The following is a 20,065-nucleotide window of genomic DNA, read 5'->3' as shown; positions in this document are numbered from 1 at the left end:
TGGACAAAGGTCCTTTTTCATACTGTGTAATTCTATGACATTACTCTCTCAAGTTTCACAATGTAGGTGTCACTCCAAAGTTATCTAAACTCATCAGAATCAACTTACCTAAAGTGAACAATGAGCCCCAAGCACTACGATTTATAAAAACAAAAATTTTACATTACATCTTTCTTGGCCTTTATTAAAAGCTTACTCAAATCAACGCTCCCTCTGCCTGGTAATTGAAGCTGAACAAAACCCATTCATAATACCCCAAGCAGAGCTTCAGGTCTTATCTGTGTTCCATCATTGTCACCAACTTCCATCTGTTACACCACACTCAAAAACCACATGATCTATTTATACCGCAGACGTCACATTAAATAAAACTGGCCTATCATTTTCCTTTTTCTACACATCTGCTGCCCACATTAGCACATGCCCCATAGCTCCAAGTTCTACTTTTAACACCTAACAATCATATTACACTCTGTTTATTATCAGCTGACCATACAAATCTCAGAACAATTCTTAGTTCTTGGACTCTTACTTTGAACAGTTCAATTCTGCCAACCACACCAGGTGCCCAAGCTGTGGAACTCCCCCTAATGTTTAAGCTACTCTTTAGCTTCTTGCAGACTACCCCAATTTGGTGCATTAATGTTGGCATCGTAGCAGGTTCAAGTGTAACCCTTTAAAATACAAAATAAGAGAAGCACTACAAGTTTTTGTCAAAGGCCTGTGGTTGTTCTAGTTTGCATCAAATTACAAGCTCATGGATTTGAAAGTAATCATGTGAAATCATAAGTGTCAAGCAGTCCTTGGGAAGTGGACCTTAAACCCATGATCTACTTTGTGTTAGAGAGCTATCACAAGGCCACCCTTTTGGCCAGGAGGAGAGCAAAACAGATTACATTTCCCTCAAATTGCCCTTGACAGAATGAAATCAAACCCAAGTCCAAACAGATTTCAAACGTTCATACATGAAACCAAATTGGATAGCAAACAGATTGTGTTGAGTTTCAGGTGCATCAGCTTGCTTTTGACAGACAACCCACAATCTCAGCTACGCATTTGGTACTCTTTCAGATTGAGGTTTTACCAGATTGTGCCAAGCAAGATTGTGCTTAAATTGCAGGTAATCAGAAGGCAACAAACCAAGGAAAGACGGAATTCCTTAACTTAATCACACAATGTCTTAAGATAATCTCCAACCGATCATAAACTAAAGATTGGTGGAATGAATAAAAGTGACAGCTGCATCAATGGCTAATGAAGCTGGTAGCTGAAACAGACAGTGATGTTGAAGTTACCTTTTAGCTTGCTTGAAGTCGTCAACTGTCTTGCAGACCTTGGAACAGATCCTGAAAGAACCTGGCTTGGAGTGTTCCCGTTTCTCCATGGTCCTATAAATTTAAGAAAATAGTTTGTAAAATTAAGCCTCACTGATAAATTAATGGTCAAGACAAAAATGTGCAAGAGTTTTTCTAAGCTCTACACAAAAACAGTTCAACACAATTGGAACGAGCTTTCTGCATTGGAAGATTTATTTAAATTTCTGTTAAACAGTAGATTAAGGAACAAAGACCTTTTATATTACTGAAAAGCACATTCCTGACAGAACAACATTTGGAAGTTTTGCCTCCAAATAATGGCCCTTTACATGAAGCTTTTTACAAAAGTTCTTTTATATGAAGATCAATATGAAATGTGATTAATCTTAAGGATACAATCACGGCACATTGTGGAAAGTGCGAAGTTTGACCTCTTCAGTTTCAGAACTTAAAATAAGCCAATTTCTTTGTCAGACTATAGTTTACAAATAAGAAACAAAAGATTGCACATAGTCAGACAGCGTGGAAACAGATCCTTCAACACAACCTGCCCACACGAACCAACATGCCTTATCTACACTCGTCCCACCTGCCTTGTTTGGCTCATATCCCTCTAAACCAGTCCTATCCATGTGACGGTCTAAATGTTTCTTAAACGTTACAATAGTACCTGCTTCAACTACCTACTCCTTTGCGAGGCAAATATTACCCCTCAGGTTCCTATCAAATCTTTCCCCCCCCCCCCCCCACCTCACCTTAAACCTATGTCCTTTGGTTCTCGATTCCCCTACTGTGTGCAAGAGGCTGAGCATCCTCCCGATCTATTCCTTTTACAGTTTTGTTCACAGCTGCTGGTGTCATGAGCAAAAACAACCTGCTGGTGGAGCACAATGGGTCAGGTATCATCTTGAGGGGCAAAATGTTGGAGTAACTCAGCAGATCAGGCAGCATCTCTGGAGAACACGAGTAGGCGATGTTTCTGCTCACGACCGTTCGATACCAGGAATTCCTGATGTTGGTTGGCACAACTGCACAAGGCTCCCCCACCCAAAATGTCACCGATCCATGCTCTCCAGAGATGCTGCCTGACCTGCTGATTTACTCCAGCATTTTGCCCCTCAAGATGATACAGCAATTGTTAATCAGCATCGGCCATTCCTCATGTTGTCATCATCCTGAAGTCACCTGTCCATTTCTCTCCTGTTTTTTTTAAACTGTGCTTTGCTATTGTATGTGCCCCTACATCGTTTTAATCCTAAATTAGAAGAGTCTAAAAGGATAAAGCCTTGCAGTTGCTAGAAATATGACAAGATAGACCCTTTGTCTTTCCCAGTTTTGATTAAGTGTCATGGACCAAATTGTTCTCTTTCCACATATGCTGCCTGGCTAGAGTGCTCCCAGCATTATCCTGCCTTTACTTCAATATTATGGGACTGGTAGTTATAAACACACACGAATGTCCAGGAACAAATTAAAATTCAGCTATGATAAATTGATCCAGTAATAGATCTTTAAAGATGGCTTCATTCATTGCAACACAGAATCTGTGCATCTATAGAACCCCTTTGGATTAATCAGGCCAGAATATGAAATAATCCATAAAAAAGCCTGCCATTTTATTTGGGTCAGTGGCCAAATATTGACAGTGCTGGAGTAACTTAGCGGGTCAGGCAGCATCCGCAGAGAACAAGGAGAGGTGAAGTTGGGGGTCAGTGCCCTTCCTCAAACTCAGTCCTGCTGAATTACTCAAGCACTGTCTTCTTTTGTAAACAAGCAACTGCAGTGCCTTGTATCTAGTGATGAAATATCTTTTTTTTTTTTTTCTTTTTTTTTTAATTGTATGGCTGTAGGGGAATCTCATTTCACTGTGCCATCTGGCACGTGACAATTAAATGTATCTTGAATCTTGAATCATTGGCTTTTAAAACACCCAACTCTAGAAATTAAAACATTGATTCCTGGAATAATTACTCAAAGGAAGGAAAAGTAAACCATAACTAGCAATCGTTATTTATTACCACAAGCCTGTGGCAATAGGAGTGGTCAGGTAAAAATACAACAGTTTTCATGTGCATGGCAGAACTTAACTAAATGCATAAATCTTAGAATGGTCCAAGTCATTTGTGTCAAATTAAAAGAGAGCTTGTTTCAATTCTTAACCAGTGGAGCTGTTTACAGGCCAAGTTACTTGCGAGCTACCAATAAGAAATTTGTCACACTCACCGATAGTTAACATGAAAGAATCCCAGTAAAAGTGATGTGCAATTTTACTTCAGTACCACAAATGCATACACAGGATGGCAACATTCAGATCTAACACTACAAAGTAAATTGTTCCACCAGATGCTGAAATTCAAGTCACGTACAGGAGAGTACATTTTGAACACAAAACTAAAGTATATTTCAACTACGTTCAAAGCATATCTACCTTTGCATGGGGACTTAACGGATGCAGACCGTATCACCGAAAAAGACTGTTTTTGAATATGATTGGCACATGCAGAGCGTATGCGTTCCCTTGAACCATCTCCGCGATGAACTGAAGCAACTGTAGCTGATGGAGAGAGAAAAAAAGTATGTTTGTTGAAGCATCGAGCTATTTTTGTTTACAATGATACACACTTTGTACCTGTACACATGCGACATCCTCAATCAAGTGGACATACAGGGATTGAAGAAACTTCCCCAAAAACCATCCATCCATTTGTTATAAATATACCACCATAATACATATCATGTATCTCTACCTTGTAAATGGATCAACTGTGATCATGTATTCCCTTTCTGCTGACAGGTTGGCATGCAACAGAAGCTTTTCACTGTACCTCGGAACAAGTGCCAATAAACTGAGCTGAACTAATATTGTTCAAGCTTTAAAATTTAACAGTTGCATGGCAACAGACACATGCCCATTGTGCAAAGTCACAGGAGGACATTTCAATTTTGCACAAACTACTGTATAGCCACTTAAGCATCACAGTACATTTTGATCTGAAGTTGGATTGCATTTCATTTATAAGGGCAGGATTTACCCACTTCAAATCTCCAGTATGTTCAATTGAAAAAAATCAAACCCGTGTTGTACACAAGCTGTTAAAAATGACTACCTTCTCAATACATCTACCTTATCTCGTCTTGTTCAAATAATTATTTTGCATGACCCGTTACCCAAAAACAGAATGGTATCGTGCAAATTGATTTAGAAAATGTACCAGACAAGTGATAGCTATAGACTTGACCCAAGGCACAGTTTAACAATTTTCATTTTGGTACTATGGATGAAATAGTGCCACAAATGGAAGCAGCTATTGCTGCACAAGTACAGGTCACGTGAGGAGGCAGTACCAGGGCATCATTCTGGATGTCAAAGATCAGAAATCATTCTGCCATGAAGTACCTCCCATTTGATGAAATTAGCTTGGATTTTTTTTTTTTTTTTTTTAAATTTTGCAATAAGCTTCGCACAGATTTAATCCACGAAAGCTTAATACTTCTTTGTTGGAATGAGAGCATTGCTTGTTTACCCTGCAACCGTAAGCCTTTTGCTCTGTATTGGAGTATTCGTGCAGCAAGCATTTCACACATTTCTGTCACCTGCTGTGGCTTGTGTGCATTGCTCAGAATAACCAGAAATAAAATTATGTTTATTTTTGCTTAACTGCCTTAAGGGATTCAATTCAATCGCCACTATTGACATCACTAAATTAACTGGTCCCGGTGGAATCCATCCGCTGATGTAGTAATATTTTTCTCTCCCATCACACAAGAATGCATCTGCCTTTGTACTGCCGTTTGTCTCCCATCTTGCAGCTGTGTCAAGACTTCATTTTAGCATGTAAATTTCACAATTCAAACTACCAATGGGTCAGAGAACACATTAAGAAAATAAAAGACTGACTTACTTTTGAAATGCTGGTATTTAGGTCGAGCAATGAAGACTGCTAACAAAGGAACAATACAGAAACTATAAGATCCAATTAATAGAAAGGTCACAAACATGACATCACTGCGACTTCCTGAAGTGTTGGGAGGCATGAGTGTCGAATTGGAGAAAATATGTGGAGAAAAAGTCGTATGAGTGCAGCTTCGAAGTCCTCCTGATACAGTCATTGAAATAGTCCAAAATCAAGCAGTCGCAGAAATAACATTTCACCCTTGCTCATGCTGCCACCTCCTACGCTGCCCCTCTGTGAAATAGAGTGGAAATAAAGTAATTTGCTCGGCATGCCTGTGTGCTGTGCTCCAGCTACACACGCACAAAGAGATGGCCAATCAAAAAATGGAAACAAAGAAGCAGCATGTAGAATACAAGCTTCCTTCGCCGAAAAATTGCATTCACACGCATTTATGCTGCATTCCTGTTGTTTATTTGCAGAGCCGCGAATTGAAACGATGCAGATTTGTATAGTGCACACTTTGTGAATATTTTCATGCATATTTTAATATTTTTGTTGGAGAGCACTGAATCACTCCTATACACACACACTCGTTAGATAGCCTTTGTTCCAGGGTGCTGCTGTAGAAAGCTGTTCATTCTTACAGCACAGTAGACACAGCAGTCGACATGAGCATTTAAACCAGTGACACAAGGAAACAATTAATTTCATGAAATCCTTCTCCATTTCAGCTGGACACAGTCAAACAATTAAATACATTAACTTGACAGCAAACGTCATCTGACACTCCAGGCAGATGCGTATTTCATTAGACAACACGAATTACATTATCAAATGTAGAGCTATCAGCAACGTTGATCAAGTAGTATATCGCAATCTATTAAAGTACAGAAGCTATTTGGCCCACTGTTCCTTTTGATTATTTACCATCAGTGCCCCAGTGTTGAATGTTATTTTAAATCTGCTTGAAACTGAGGCAACACAATTCAATTCCACTTTATTTTAGGTAATCCTAAATTAGCAATAGCTTCAGAGATGGATCAATTCGAATTAATATTTTTGTAGAATGAGTTTGGATAGACCATTTGCTTTTTCCAGTTTAAAGATTTGTGCTATAGCAAGTTTATGTCTGCATTACTTAAGTTCCACAGTCTTGTCCATGTATTAAAAATTAGTGCCAAGAATCAATGCATTTCAAGATATAAACATAAAATATTGCAATATTGTAACAATTGTTAAAATCTTGGCACCAGGGGGCACTGCATGATGGCCACCTCGTCAACAGTCTCCGTCTTGTTTTTTTTTGTTATTTTTAATTGTGTTTTAAAAGTTTGTGTTAATGTTCTCTAGTTTGTTTTATGTAGGGGGAAAATGTTTTTTCAATCTCTCCGATCGCCGGAGATGCGATTGTATTCCGGATTGTGTCTCCGGTCGCTCTGCGGCCAAACAACATGGAGCTGGAGGCCTTGTTCGGGACTGATTTTGAGCCCCACTGCGGGGCTGTGGACATACCATCAGAGCCTATTCATTGCCTGGGATTTCACCGTCCAGGAGCTCGCAGTCTCGGGTAGAGACCGATGTCGGGAAGCTCCATATGATGCAGAAGATTTCCACCAGCCCCGATTTGGGGTCAGATCGCCCGGCACGGGAGAGCTGAGATCCCCCCCCCGGTGCAGGAGCTTAATCGCCCCAACGGGAGGGCCCAAACACTGCCAGCTACGGGAGCCATGATCAGCCCGTCAATGGAAGGCTCGAGGCCCCCGACCGTGGGAGAACTAGAAGGGAAGAGATTGAACTTTTTTTTTTTCGCCTTCCATCACAGTGAGGAATGTGGAGGAGTCACTGTGGTGGATGTTTGTTAAAATATATTTTGTGTGTTCTGTTGCTCTTTATTGGTATGACTGTATGGCAAATGAAATTCCTCATCTGTTGCAAAACATACTTGGCTAATAAAACATGATTATGATGATTATGAATTTCCTGCAGAAAAATCAAAAGCTATGGACATTGCTAAATTTCAAAGTATTTTTTCCAATACGTAGGGCACAAGATACTTGCCTTTACTACTGTAAGTGCTCCGAACACTGTGAACTGACACACCACTGCTGTTTGATGACAGGCTGTTGACTCGTTTTAACCCAGAAGTTGGAACGGGCAGCTTAGAGTTGAAGTTGCCTTTCACTGTTTTACCGCCCAAGTTTGGGGTGGCTTTAATTGATCCAAGCCTTGGTTTTGTGTTATTTGAAGCAACCTTGTGTTCATCTGGAGGAAGAATAAAAAAGTGTAAACTGCAAGAAGTTTAAACGTCATCTTCCAGATTTTGCCCAAAATGCAGTCAGGTAACCAACCCATTCTACCAACTAGAGAGCAGCCCCGAAAGGCTCAATTGTAATCATGTATTGTCTTTCCGCTGACTGGTTAGCATTCAAAAGCCTCGGTACCTCGGTACACATGACAATAAACTAAACTCAAACAATGCAGCCTGATGGATTTACGACAACAATATCTAAATTTAGACATAAAATTCCATCTCTGTTTTTCAGAGATTGATATAACGCAGTGCAAAACACGAAATCAAATGCTATGATCAACCCATGCTCAGTTTAAGCTCTGCCCATTTTGAAATCAAATTCCAAAAGTCTAGGGCTACACCAAATTGGACAAAACATCTTCAAACGTATATTTATTTGTTTGCATTCCTTCCATTAATTCCCATAATGAAAACTCAATTTGACAAGTACTGCAGATGCTGGATTATTGAACAAAACAATAAGTGCTGGAGTAACTCAGTGGATCGGGCAGCATCTCTGGAGGACATACGGTAGCTTTACAGGTCTGAAGGGTCCAGACTTGAAACAACACCTGTTTAAGTCTGCCTGACCTACTGAGTTACTGCAGCACAATTTTACTAATGATTTAACATTGGGGAATGTTTCCACTTGATTTTCATTACTTCTATTTGAATACACTAATTTTAGCAATTGTTCATCCTTAATTCAATATTACATTCCTTGCATAGTCAGAATGTTATCCTCTTAGAAAGAGAGGCCAAGTAATATCTAAATCCATCTACTCGATTCATATTGTTATCCTTAGTAGTAAAAACTGGGATAATATCACACTATCTTCCTTGATTTAAGTAATTAGAGTTGATATGAAAGTCCTCGATAATATGATAAAAAATAGTACATCGTCCGAAAGGAAATTGTGATCTGTTTGCAGACTCATACATAAATGCAAAAATCTCACTCATTTGACAAATTAGACCAGGTTTCAATCAAATAAACTAGGGCAAAGTTACTGGAATCACTGACGGCACAGGAGCAAACAACATAACACAACATTTCTGGAATTCTCACTATAAAGCTTTGAGGCACTCCATCAGAAAATGTGATAGCCATCCACAAATTAAACTATAATGCCATGGTTAAATCTTAAAACATCTGCTTCTATCACAAGTGTTAAATTCATGGCTTGTCAAGTCAGTAGTCACCAAACTTCATGTTTTAATACTGCAACCAGGAGGTAGCAAGTTCACAACAACCCCTATTTTCTACTCTACTTATCCAGACACCCATTTTATTTTATTTATTCCATAAAAATGGCCATAGAATCTTGAAACATGGAAATTCAGGTAAATGTTCTCCTGGCTGAACTGTTGTTCATTTCAAATGCATCACCAGCAAGTAACAAATTTATTATCCAGTTCTACCAAACAATTTTGACAGATACAAGTTTTAGACAGGAAATTAATATAAATAGCACTAGATTTAGAAATATTCAATTTTAAAATGGTGTACAATACCCTAAATATTTTGTACCCTTAAATTCCAAGGAAGTGTTCCTTTAATGAATTGTCCTTTGTGAATTGCATTGATGCCTTTTAAGCATGCAGAGGGAACAAGCATTATGTGAGTAACCATGGCAATGATCTCCATATCTGAGATTGACAAAAGCATTCTATTACGTTCTGCAATGCTAGCTGCAAAATCAGCTTAATGCTCAAAATCCATTTATCATCAATACATCAAGAATGTGGAAAAAGTACAGGACATTTAATATTTATGCTTGGCAAATACAACAGCATAAGCATTCACTGTGGTACAAAACGTCATGTTTCCTTCATCTTTCAATAAGTAATTTCACGCCACTCCCTGGCAATGCCAAGTACTGCAACGATAGGAATCAATTTATGTATGGGAAGCAAATTCATAGCTGTAAAATTACAGAAACAATTTCCTTCATTTATAAGGAGCCGTTCCATTAACCAGAAATATGTTAAACTCTCAAGTCGATTGATTCCATATTAATATTCCAGTGAAATTATTCTGCAAAACATACTCATGGATTCGGAAACACTGATAGATCACCAGATTAGAGTGATATAGGACTGAATCAGGCCCTTTGGCCCAAGTTGCCCATGCCCACCAAGTTGCCCCATCTACATTAGTCCCACCTGCCCATGTTTGGCTCGTATCCCTTTTAACCTTTCCTATCCATATACATGTCCAAATGTCATTATAATACCTGCCTCAACAACCTCCTCTTGCAGCACTTTCCAGTTGCCCTGTGTGGATAAAGTTGCCCTTCAGGATCCAAACCTTACCTCTCACATTAAACTTCTGTCCTATGATTCTCGATTCCCCTTCTTGAAGTAATGCAATCTTTCCAGCTTAATGGCAAGCTTCCCACAGCAAGGTGACCAAAATTAAAGACACTAATGTGGCTTCACCAATCTCTTGTACAACTGCAATACAAAATAGCAACTTCTATACTCCATACCCTGACTGATGAAGGCCAAATCACCAAAAGCATTATTGGCCACCATATCTACGTGTGATTGTACTTACAGGGACTTGTGTACCTGCACTCCAAGATCCCTCTGCTTTACAACACTCTCCAGCAGCCTTCCATTCACGGTGTAGGGCCTGCCCTGACCTGACTTCATATGCCTTTGGACTTCAGTGTCTCTTCAGCCACAATACAGACGGTCCTCAAGATATCCCCATTAATTGTCCAAAGTTCCCTTGTCTTCATTTCTTTCTCCATGGCAAAAATAGAATTGACCCATCCAATTCCCACACTGACGTCTGTGCTGGGCCTCCATTGTCAGAGTGAAGCCAAATGCAAATTGGTGGAACAGCACCTCATATTTTGCTTGGGCAGCTTACAACCCAGCAGTATGAATATTCATTTTTCTAACAGTCATAATCATAAAGTCATAGTCATAGTGATATAGTGTGGAAACAGCCCCTTGGACCCAACTTGCCCACACCGGCCAACAATGTCCCAGCTACACTAGTCCCACTTGCCTGTGCTTGGTCCGTCGCTCCAGATCCTCTGGCCACTAGTATGTCAGGAAGATTGTTTGTGTCCTCCTTAGTGAAGACGGATCAAAATACCTGTTCAACTCATCTGCCATTTCCTTGTTCCCCATAATAAATTCACTTTTTCAGTCTTCAAGGGTTTAACTTTGGTCTTAACAATTTTTTCCTCTTCACATACCTAAAGAAGCTTTTACTATACCCCTTTATATTCTTGGCTAGTTTACCTTTGTACCTCATCTTTTCTTCCCGTATTGCCTTTTTAGTTATCTTCTGTTGGTCTTTAAACATTACCCAATCCTCTTGCTTCCCGCTCATCTTTGCTACGTTATACTTCTTCTCTTTGATTTTTATACTGTTCCTGGTGTCCCTTGTCAGACACAGTCGTCCCTTTACTCCCCTTGGAATCTTTCTTCCTCTTTGGAATGAACTGATCCTGCATCTTCTGTATTATTCCCAGAGATACCTGCCATTGTTGTTCCACTGTCATCCCTACTCCGCTACAGATTTCACTACTCTGGGCAAAAGACTATCTGTCCGATCTATTCCTCTAATGATCGTATACACCTCTATAAGACCACCCCTTATCCAGCGCTCCATGGAATAGAGACCCAGCCTACTCAACCTCTCCCTATAGCTCACACCCTCTCGTCCTAGCAACAACCTCGGAAATCTTTTCTGAACCATTTCAAGCTTGACAATATTTTCTTTAACATGGTGCCAAGAACTGAACACAATATTCTAAATTCAGTCTCACCAACATCTTACAACTGCAACATGACCTCCCAACTTCTATACTCAATATTCTGACTGATGAAGGCCAAAGTGCCAAAAGTCTTTTTGACCACCTTCGGCTCAACCTTCAAGGAATCATGCACCTATACTCCAAGATCCCTCTGCTTTACAACACTACCTGATGAAGCCGAATTTTAGTTAAAAATATAAGAAGATATTAAATTGGCTTCTGGGCTAGCTTACAGCTTATATTTAGTGTCAAATTAGGCTTTCCTCAGGTTGCGGTGTGTGAGATAATAAATCCTATAACATTGTCTCCCAAGTGACAAGCAGAGAGGAGAAGCTAGAGAGATCTCTTTGATGTAAGATGTCGTAAACCAAATGGCCTATGTTTATGAGGGACCAAGTGACAGAGAGGAAGCAGCGAAAAGAGCTAGGGTGATCTCTTTGGAGATAAAATGACCTAAAACAAATGGCCATTGTTTTTAGTATATCTTGTACCATGTAAACAAAATGCCTTTGATGTGATGCATTTTGTGGAAACCTTTTCCTGTACCTCTGACCATGACTAATGTCTGTGGAATGTGCTAAGGGTACAAAAAAAAAACCTATTTAATGCAATGTAATTCTGTTGTTCAGGGAAGGGGACCAAGGACAGTCAAGTGTCTATATTGGTCACTTAGCTGGAATTCTCGCTCCCTTCCATCGGCCGATGTTAAGTAAAGTTTTGAACTGGTCTACCAAACAGTTTGTGTGGTGTCTGTTTATTAAGAAGCGAACCGGGTTTAGTAGTTAAGAAAAGTAGCTTTTTCATACCCAGCCTACCATTTACTGTGTAGGTCCTGCCCTTGTTCGACATCCTAAAGTGCAACACCTCACACTTCTGTATTAAATTCCATCAACCATTCCTCCAATTGATCCAGATCCTGCTGCAATCTTTCACAACCATCTTCACTATCTGTAAAACCACTCACTTTTGTATCAGCAAACATGCTAATCTTTCCCTGTATATTTTTTATCCAAATCATTGATGTAGATAGCAAACGGGCCCAGCACAGACCCCCCCCCCCCCCCCCGAGACGCACCACAAGTCACAGTCCTCCAGTCCAAGAAGCAAACTTCCACCATCACCATCTCTCCTTGGATTCCATGCGATCCAACCTTCCAGAGCAGCCTACCATGTGGAATCTTGTCGCATGCCTTACTGAAATCCATGTACACATCTACAGCTCTATCCCTAATCACCCCTTGCCCATCCAAATGTCTGTATAACCTATCCCTCACAATACTCAAGTAATTTTCCAACTACAGATGTTAAGCTCACCGGCCTATAGTTCCCAGGATTTTCCCTGCAGCCCTTCTTGGAAAGAGGCACAACATTTGCCACCCTCCAGTCTTCCGCCTCCTGTATTTAAGGACGACTTGTAAATTTCAACCAGTGCTCCCACAACTTCCTCTTTCATTTCCTGCAATGTTGCCTGATATATATGATCAGGGCCTGGGGATTTGGTCTACCTTCAGTACTTCTTCGACGGTAACACTAAATGCTCTCAAGACACTTCCATTGACTGCCCCAAGTTCCTCCGTCCTACTGTCTTTCTCCTCAGTAAATATAGAGGAGAAATATTCAATACCTTGTTCATCTCCTGTGGCTCCACAGAGGTGACCGCTTTGATTTCTGAGGTTCCATTCTCTCTAGTTACCCTTTTCCTCCTTATGTATTTATAAAATCTTTTGGGATGGTCCTTAACGCTACTGGCCAGAGCTATCGCCTGGCCCTATTTTGCCCTTCTGATCTCCTTTCACAGTTTATTCATTAGCTCCTAAAACTCCTCCAGGGATGCACTTGATCCCAGCTGCTTAAACACATCCAATGCATTCTTCTTGTTTTTGACCAATGCCTCAATTTCCCTCATCAGCCAAGTTTCCTTACGTTTGCCTGCTTTGCCCTTCACTCTAACGGGGGCGTACACATCCTGAGCTTTCTTCAGTACACTTTTAAAACCATCCCACTTGGCCGATGCTCCTTTCCCCTCAAATAACCTGCTCCTGTCATCTTGAGCGAGAACTTCTCTCATACCCTCAAAGTTGGCCTTACCCCAGTTGAGCATTTTAACATATAGACACTCTCCGTCCCTATCCATGACTATCTTAAACTGAATAGAACTGTGGACACTGGTCCCAAAAGGGTGGGCGGCGCGACTCTGGTCAGCAGTGGCCTCTGCAGTCTGTCCGCGTTTTATTATTTTCTGTCTGTATTTAAATGTAGTTTTTGTTATTTTTTGTTGGGGTGTGTGTGTGTGGGGGGAAACTTTTTTAAATCTCTCCCTGCACTGGAGACCCGACCTTTTCTCGTCGGGTTTCCGTTTTCGTTGGGGCCGCAACGAGGAGCGGCCTCCAACAGGAAGAAGCCGGGGACTCTGGTGCTACGACTCACCGTCGCCGTCGCGGGGCTGGCCGAGTCCGGAGCGGGTGGAGCGGTGGAGGAGCGCTGCTGCTGCTGCTGCTGCTGCTACCGGAGAGTCGGAGGCTCCAACGGCAGGTCTGTGGACGGCGGCACCGGGAGCCCGCGGCTCCCTGGAGGGAGACCGCTTTTCAGGGCTCTCGCAACGGCGACTTCTCCCGCCCGAGTTGTGGGGTCGAAGAGCTCCTGGAGCGGGGCCTGACATCACCGCCCCGCGCGGCTTGGAATGGCCGCGGGACTCTGCGAGCGCACGCCGGGGGCTCTAACACCAAGACCCGGTGTGTGAGCTCGCACCACCCGGCGTGGCTTTAATGGCCGCGGGACAATCGCCATCGCCAGCCGGGGGCTTTGACTTTGACTCTGACATGGGGGGGGGGGGGGGAGAGTGCAGTGGAGAGATAAGTTTATTAGGCCTTCCATCACAGCGATGTGATGGATGTTTATGTAAATTATGTTGTGTCTTGGGTCTATGTGTTTGTAATGTATGGCTGCAGAAACGGCATTTCGTTTGGACCTCAAGGGGTCCAAATGACAATTAAATGTATCTTGTATCTTGTATCTACACGCTATGATTCTCCCAGTCTATATTGGGAAAGTTAAAATCCCCTACTACAACAACCTTATTTGACCTGCAGCTGTCTGCAATCTCCTTGCACATTTGTTCATCTAATTCCCATTGACTATTTGAGGGTCCGTAGTACACCCCCAACAAGGTAATCATCCCATTCTTGTTCCTCAGCTCCACCCATATCACCTCACTGGACGAACCGTCCATAATATTACCTCTGAACACAGCCGTAACATCCTCTTTAACCAACAATGCAATCCCCCCCCCTCTTCATTTTCCCTCACTCCCGTCTCTCCGGGAGCTCCTGCACCCAGGAACATTGGGCTGCCCATCCTGCCCGTCCCTTAACCAGGTTTCAGTCATGGCTACAACGTCCCAGTCACTCGTACCTATCCGTGTCCAAAGCTCATATAACCATATAACAATTACAGCATGGAAACAGGCCATCTCGGCCCTACAAGTCCGTGCCGAACAACTTTTTTTTTCCCCCTCATCTGCCTTGCAGTAAAATACGTGCCATTTAAACCAACTCTCCTTTCTCGCTCTCTGCCTTTCAGCTGCCTAGTCTTCCCACTAACCTTTTCTACACCACCCTCTTTACCAACTTCTAGCCTCTCATGTGCCTCTGTCCTGTACGAGATCCCATCCCCCTGCCAATTTAGTTTAAACCTTTCCGTGTAGCATTAGCAAACCTTCCTGCTATGATGTTGGTCCCCCTCCAGTGAAGGTGCAACTCGTCTCTTTTGTACAGGTCACCCCTGCCCCAGAAAAGATCCCAATGATGCAGAAACATAAAGCACCAACTCCTCAGCCACACATTAATTTACCCAATCTTCCTGTTCTTACATTCACCACCCTTGCATCCCCTCTCTCCATCCCACCCCCTCCCAAGTCATACTAGCTTCAAAGTCATCTTGAGTTTCATTGTCTAATTTGTTTTCACCTAGGTCACATTTAACAATGGCCTGATTCCTTTTAGTCATTTTTAGAGAATCACGAAAGTCTTTTTTTTTCTAAAGCATGACAGCTGATTTGTTCACTTTTGCTGTTTTTCAACACAGAGATGTGCTTTCTTACTATAAACCTGGAGTATGTGACCAAATGAGCAATATTCCTGTTATCTACGGAAACGTGTGTTACGTGCATTACAGTGTCCAAGGGACCAAAATGAAAGCAGCTCCTGTTTCTTCCAGTAATTCTTTTTTTGTAATTTCTTTCTCATGTTTTGAATAAACTTTATGGAAGTAATTGTCCATATATAATAAGAGACTGCAGGTACATAATTTGATGGAAATATAGATGCTGCAAAAGGCTGGTGTTACGCGTGTGATGGTGGACAAAACAATTCACTAATTTCGGCATGCAGCAGCTTTTACAGAATCTTGATATTAATGTTACTTTCTTCTCATAACTTCATTTATTGAGTTCTTCAAACTTGTGCCATTGTGGTGTAACAGTGGTTACTCTAAAATAGGGTGGACACCAAGAGTAACCTCCGTTACACTCTTTGAAATATGGCCAGAGCACTTAAGGCCAAATTCATCAAATGTTTTGCTTATTACTGTGAAACATCCCCCTCTGCAAAACAACAAACGTGAAAATGTTTTGAATTATAATGAAATCAATGCAGAAATTGCCTCTTTATTTCATTGTGTCAAAGCATGTCACATTTTTGATGTCCAAAAAATGTATATTTTTGAGATAAACTGGTTGAACCAGGGAATTAATTTAATTACTAAGTTGATTTTATCTCTACTATCTCTTGCACATTTGGGTAACAATCCCTGAAAAATTTAACACCAAACTACTTGAAACAGTGGAGATATGACATTTTTAATGTTCTGTGCTAAAATCTCTCCAGTATTGTAAACATACACATATCCTTCCTTACCACCAATTTTGGCATCACATTTACTGACAAAGTTCATTTTTTAATCTTTATTAACAATTCGGTTGACAAATTGTGGACCCAGCAAAGACAAGCCAGCACCTTCTAATTCCCAAGCTCTACTTATAGAGCCTCACTGGAAAGTGTGCAACCCAAGAAAGTACGGTATTGTAGTTAGGTCTTCCCTAAAAAGGCAACCCCTCCCTCTCTTACCTGTACATTTATCACAGCTGCTGCAACTATACCCTGGAACATTGAGCTGCCAACCCTGCCCTTCTCTCAGCCATGTTTCTGCTCCGACTACAATATCAGTGCCCAGTGTCAATCCATAGCCCAAGATCATTCACCTTGCCCGTTAAGCCTCAAGCGAAATAAAAAGCAGTTTAAACCTTTTTGCCCATCTCGTTTGCAAACATTGCTTTTTGACTGCAATTACTTCCTACTTCTCATCTGTCTAGTTCCTGCTGTGGACGACCCCCCCCCCCCCCCCCCCCCCACCTCTCCCTCTGCCAATCAACTTTAAATCCTCCCAAGCAGCTCCAGCAAATCTTTCCCTCTCCAGTTCAAGTGTGACCTGTCCATCTTGTGTACTACTCGCCCTAAATACAGAGCTTTTGACAACAGCTAAGGTTTTTAGGACCAGCTGACTTTCTGCATACAACAAAGCCCAACAGTTGGCCCGTATCACTCTGGTTAAATTAACCTTGCTCCTTACTCTCGAAAACCCCACACGTACATTATTATTAACTCATGGCAACTGGATAATTGCCAATAAACAATTATTAAAAGTGCAAATCTCATTACCATTCTCAAATCCCAGAGTAAGGGGCAGAGCAATGTTATTAATGACCCACTTGGCATATTGCTCTGACCTGGACTTCAGAGTATCAAGTAGGCAAGCATTTCCACCCACACAAGGCAAGTCTTGACTAGCCCATTGCCATTTGACTCATGAGTGGCAGTGGAGCTACAAAAAGCAATCCCAAAACAAAATGAAACATTTTTGCCCTGCTGATGCTGCAATTATTCTGAGAAGTGTCCACTCATTTCAAACTTCCAGTTAAGTGTGTGACCAAATTAAAAGTTACAAGGTTTGAAACCTATTTCCAGTTTCCATTGCATCAGAGAAATAAACATCACTCGCACTGTATTTTGAGTTGGTCTGCTGTCCTACACATTTTGTACAACATTTTAAAAACACTTTCCTTAGCAAGCACTTACATTTACAACCATGCATTGGGGAATTAATTGAATGTCATCTTATGCAAAGCTAAGCAAATAAAAGTTGCGGAAATATCTTCAAATTAAACCTAAAAAGGCGATTGTCCAGTTGAGTGCAACATTCTGCAAAACTACACGTTTTTAATTTACAGCGCTGAGTGACACTACACAAGTGATTAAAATTAAACTATAATCCAAGTGCGCATAATTTATAATTTAACCTCAACCCAGGCTGTTTGACTCAGTAGCCTCAACAAGGAATTTACATTTGGTTTCAATTACTTAGTTGACAAGAACTTCTTTGTTCAACAATTTAGCACGAACCAAAAATATTCAGAATCACTATTGTATTTCAAATCTGGCAAACGCAGACATTTGTAAACTAAATCTTGTTACAAGAAGCAGAAAATGTCCATTGCTGACTTGGCAGATTTAGTCACTGCAGCCTCTTCTGCATTGGAATTAAATATTGATAATTATTTGGCTTTGAATGTCAAAATTGAAAAAAACTAATTGGAAGAAAGGCAAGTTATTAATGGAGCAATGCGAAGGGGGCAGGGCATAATTAAACCAAAAAACACACTTAAAGTGCCTTCACAACTCAGCTGAATGAATCAAAAACCGAAAATACTCAAAATGTTCAACCAGCCCAGCCACCATCTGTGGAAGGAACAAGAGGCAGCATTCCAGAAATGCCCCACATGCTGTTCAATGTTTCCAGTGTTTACTGCTTTTAGCAACGGCAAAGCATTGGCAAGCTGCCGTGGCTGAAACATCTAAAAAACATTTCGTTAAATGGCAATGTTTATATTGAAAGTGTAGCAAGGGATTGTTCAAACTTGAAGTCTCGCCCAGATTTTAACTGCGTCAATGATCCACACTCTTCAAAGGCATGTGTTTTATTTTCCTCCCCACCCCCCCCCCCCAAAGACCAGGATTTTCTTCCAACTTTCAAATTCACGAAGAATATTTCACAGTAAACTCATTTATTAACACATTGACTGTTATATACAATATACAGTAAATTAATTGCTTCTTTGCATGTTCACGGTCTTGATCAATATTTGCCAACCTCAAGATTTCTTTTGGTCAAATCAAATGGCTTTATTTTCTTACAAACACCACATCACTGCTGGTGGCAAGGTAGGAATCTCAAACTGTCTTAACCTATTACAACTTTTAACCCTTATTTACCAGATGGTGCGTGGAAAAGTAATTGAAAGCTTTTGAGTTTTTTTCCACAAAGCTCTGTGGGATGCAATTATATTGATGAAGACTATTCATTACAGCAGCAAGTAGTGACTGGTTAAGGCACATGTACCCAGGTACAAAAAAAATGTTGTTTTGCATGTTATCCAATCAAACAAAACTGCACATAAATACAATCAAGTACAATAGGGAAAGCAAAGGGGGGGGGGGGGGGGGGGGGGGGGGGAGGGGAGATAGAATGAAAATATAGTTCTCAACATTATAGCACAAAGGACTCCCCTTACAGATTATCCAGTCATTTTTTATTTTCCATCAAAATAATCCTAGAAAGCAGCATTAATTATTCAGCAAGCACTTTACAAAATAAAAATGGGAATTTGAAGTGTGGGCCAGTTCATCACACAGGCCAGCTTCCCCACCATCAACATTTCAAGCTGCCTCAGAAAAAGAACCAAGAAAGACTTTTCCCATCCCAGTCATTCCCCTCCTGTCTCCTGCCAACAACTTGAAAGTGTGCATCACCAAAGTCAGAGGCAGCTCATTCCCTTCTTATCACGTTTCTGAATGCTCCTTCCATAACCTAGGGTACTGTCTAATTCACCTCTGCCCCACTGCAGACATTGCGATTTGTCAATGGAACGGATGTGCTATAATGTTGAGAACGATTTTTCATTCTACCTTCCCATTTGCTTCACCTATTGAACTTGATTGTATTATATATAGTATTATCTGATTAGATAGCATGCAAGACAAATATTTATTGTACCTTGGTACATGTGACAATAATATACCCAAACCTAAATAACCAATCACAAAAACATTTTACAATTCTAAACTAGTGGCTTACGCAATTATACATTGAGTTTAAGCAATTTAGTGTTTAGCTTACCAGATTGCATCAGCTGCTTATTTGTTGGACACTGCACTCCACCCAAGTGGTTGTGGTTCTTCATACTTCCCAGAGGCAATTTGGACTCAGAAGATGGCACTCTTAATTTTGCAGACTGAGACGGCATAGGTAGGCTCCTCTTATTGCTGAGAGATGGTTTCCGTCCACCTTGATCACTGGGTGCTGATATAGGTAAAATAACCTGACCAAAAAAAAATGTTATGTGGAAAAAATAAATTGAAAAGGGGTCCACTGATCTTGTACAAATCACTTAAAATGTAATCAACTGACCAAAATCAGGCTTACATGTAGTTAGAGACATCTATTTCTGTCTCACGTGTAAACACTCATTGAAAGATGATTGTTTTGCTTGAGCCACCACTAGTCTAAGCACATTCAGTATTCTGCTACACAATGATGCATAATTGTCCATAACAAAAAGCATACACTGAAGAGCAAGGCACTATTACTTACATGGTAAGTAGTTTCACTTTTAAAAATATGTCCAAATGAGAATTAGAAGCTTTTCATGCAAAGCACTCAAATGCTGATGGC

The 20,065-nt window shown here is 40.9% G+C and overlaps 1 protein-coding gene across 5 annotated transcripts in view; it reads right to left on the bottom strand.

The window, feature by feature from the left end:
• mtus1b (microtubule associated tumor suppressor 1b) overlaps positions 1-20,065 on the bottom strand; it is a 145,047-nt gene that overhangs the window by 78,830 nt on the left and 46,152 nt on the right. For all 5 annotated transcript variants that reach the window (XM_055635329.1, XM_055635334.1, XM_055635341.1 and 2 more), the window contains exons 3-6: positions 19,511-19,712; positions 7,271-7,474; positions 3,745-3,870; positions 1,296-1,388 (exon numbers count right to left, since the gene is read on the bottom strand). In XM_055635329.1, the coding sequence (XP_055491304.1) occupies positions 1,296-1,388; positions 3,745-3,870; positions 7,271-7,474; positions 19,511-19,712 (625 nt within the window). The remainder of the gene's footprint in view (positions 1-1,295; positions 1,389-3,744; positions 3,871-7,270; positions 7,475-19,510; positions 19,713-20,065) is intronic.

The sequence above is a fragment of the Leucoraja erinacea genome, chromosome 1 (genome assembly GCF_028641065.1).
Source record: "Leucoraja erinacea ecotype New England chromosome 1, Leri_hhj_1, whole genome shotgun sequence".
NCBI classification, from domain to species: domain Eukaryota; kingdom Metazoa; phylum Chordata; class Chondrichthyes; order Rajiformes; family Rajidae; genus Leucoraja; species Leucoraja erinaceus.
The sequence above is the reverse complement of the archived record's forward strand: the minus strand, read 5'-3'. Positions and strand labels throughout refer to the sequence as shown.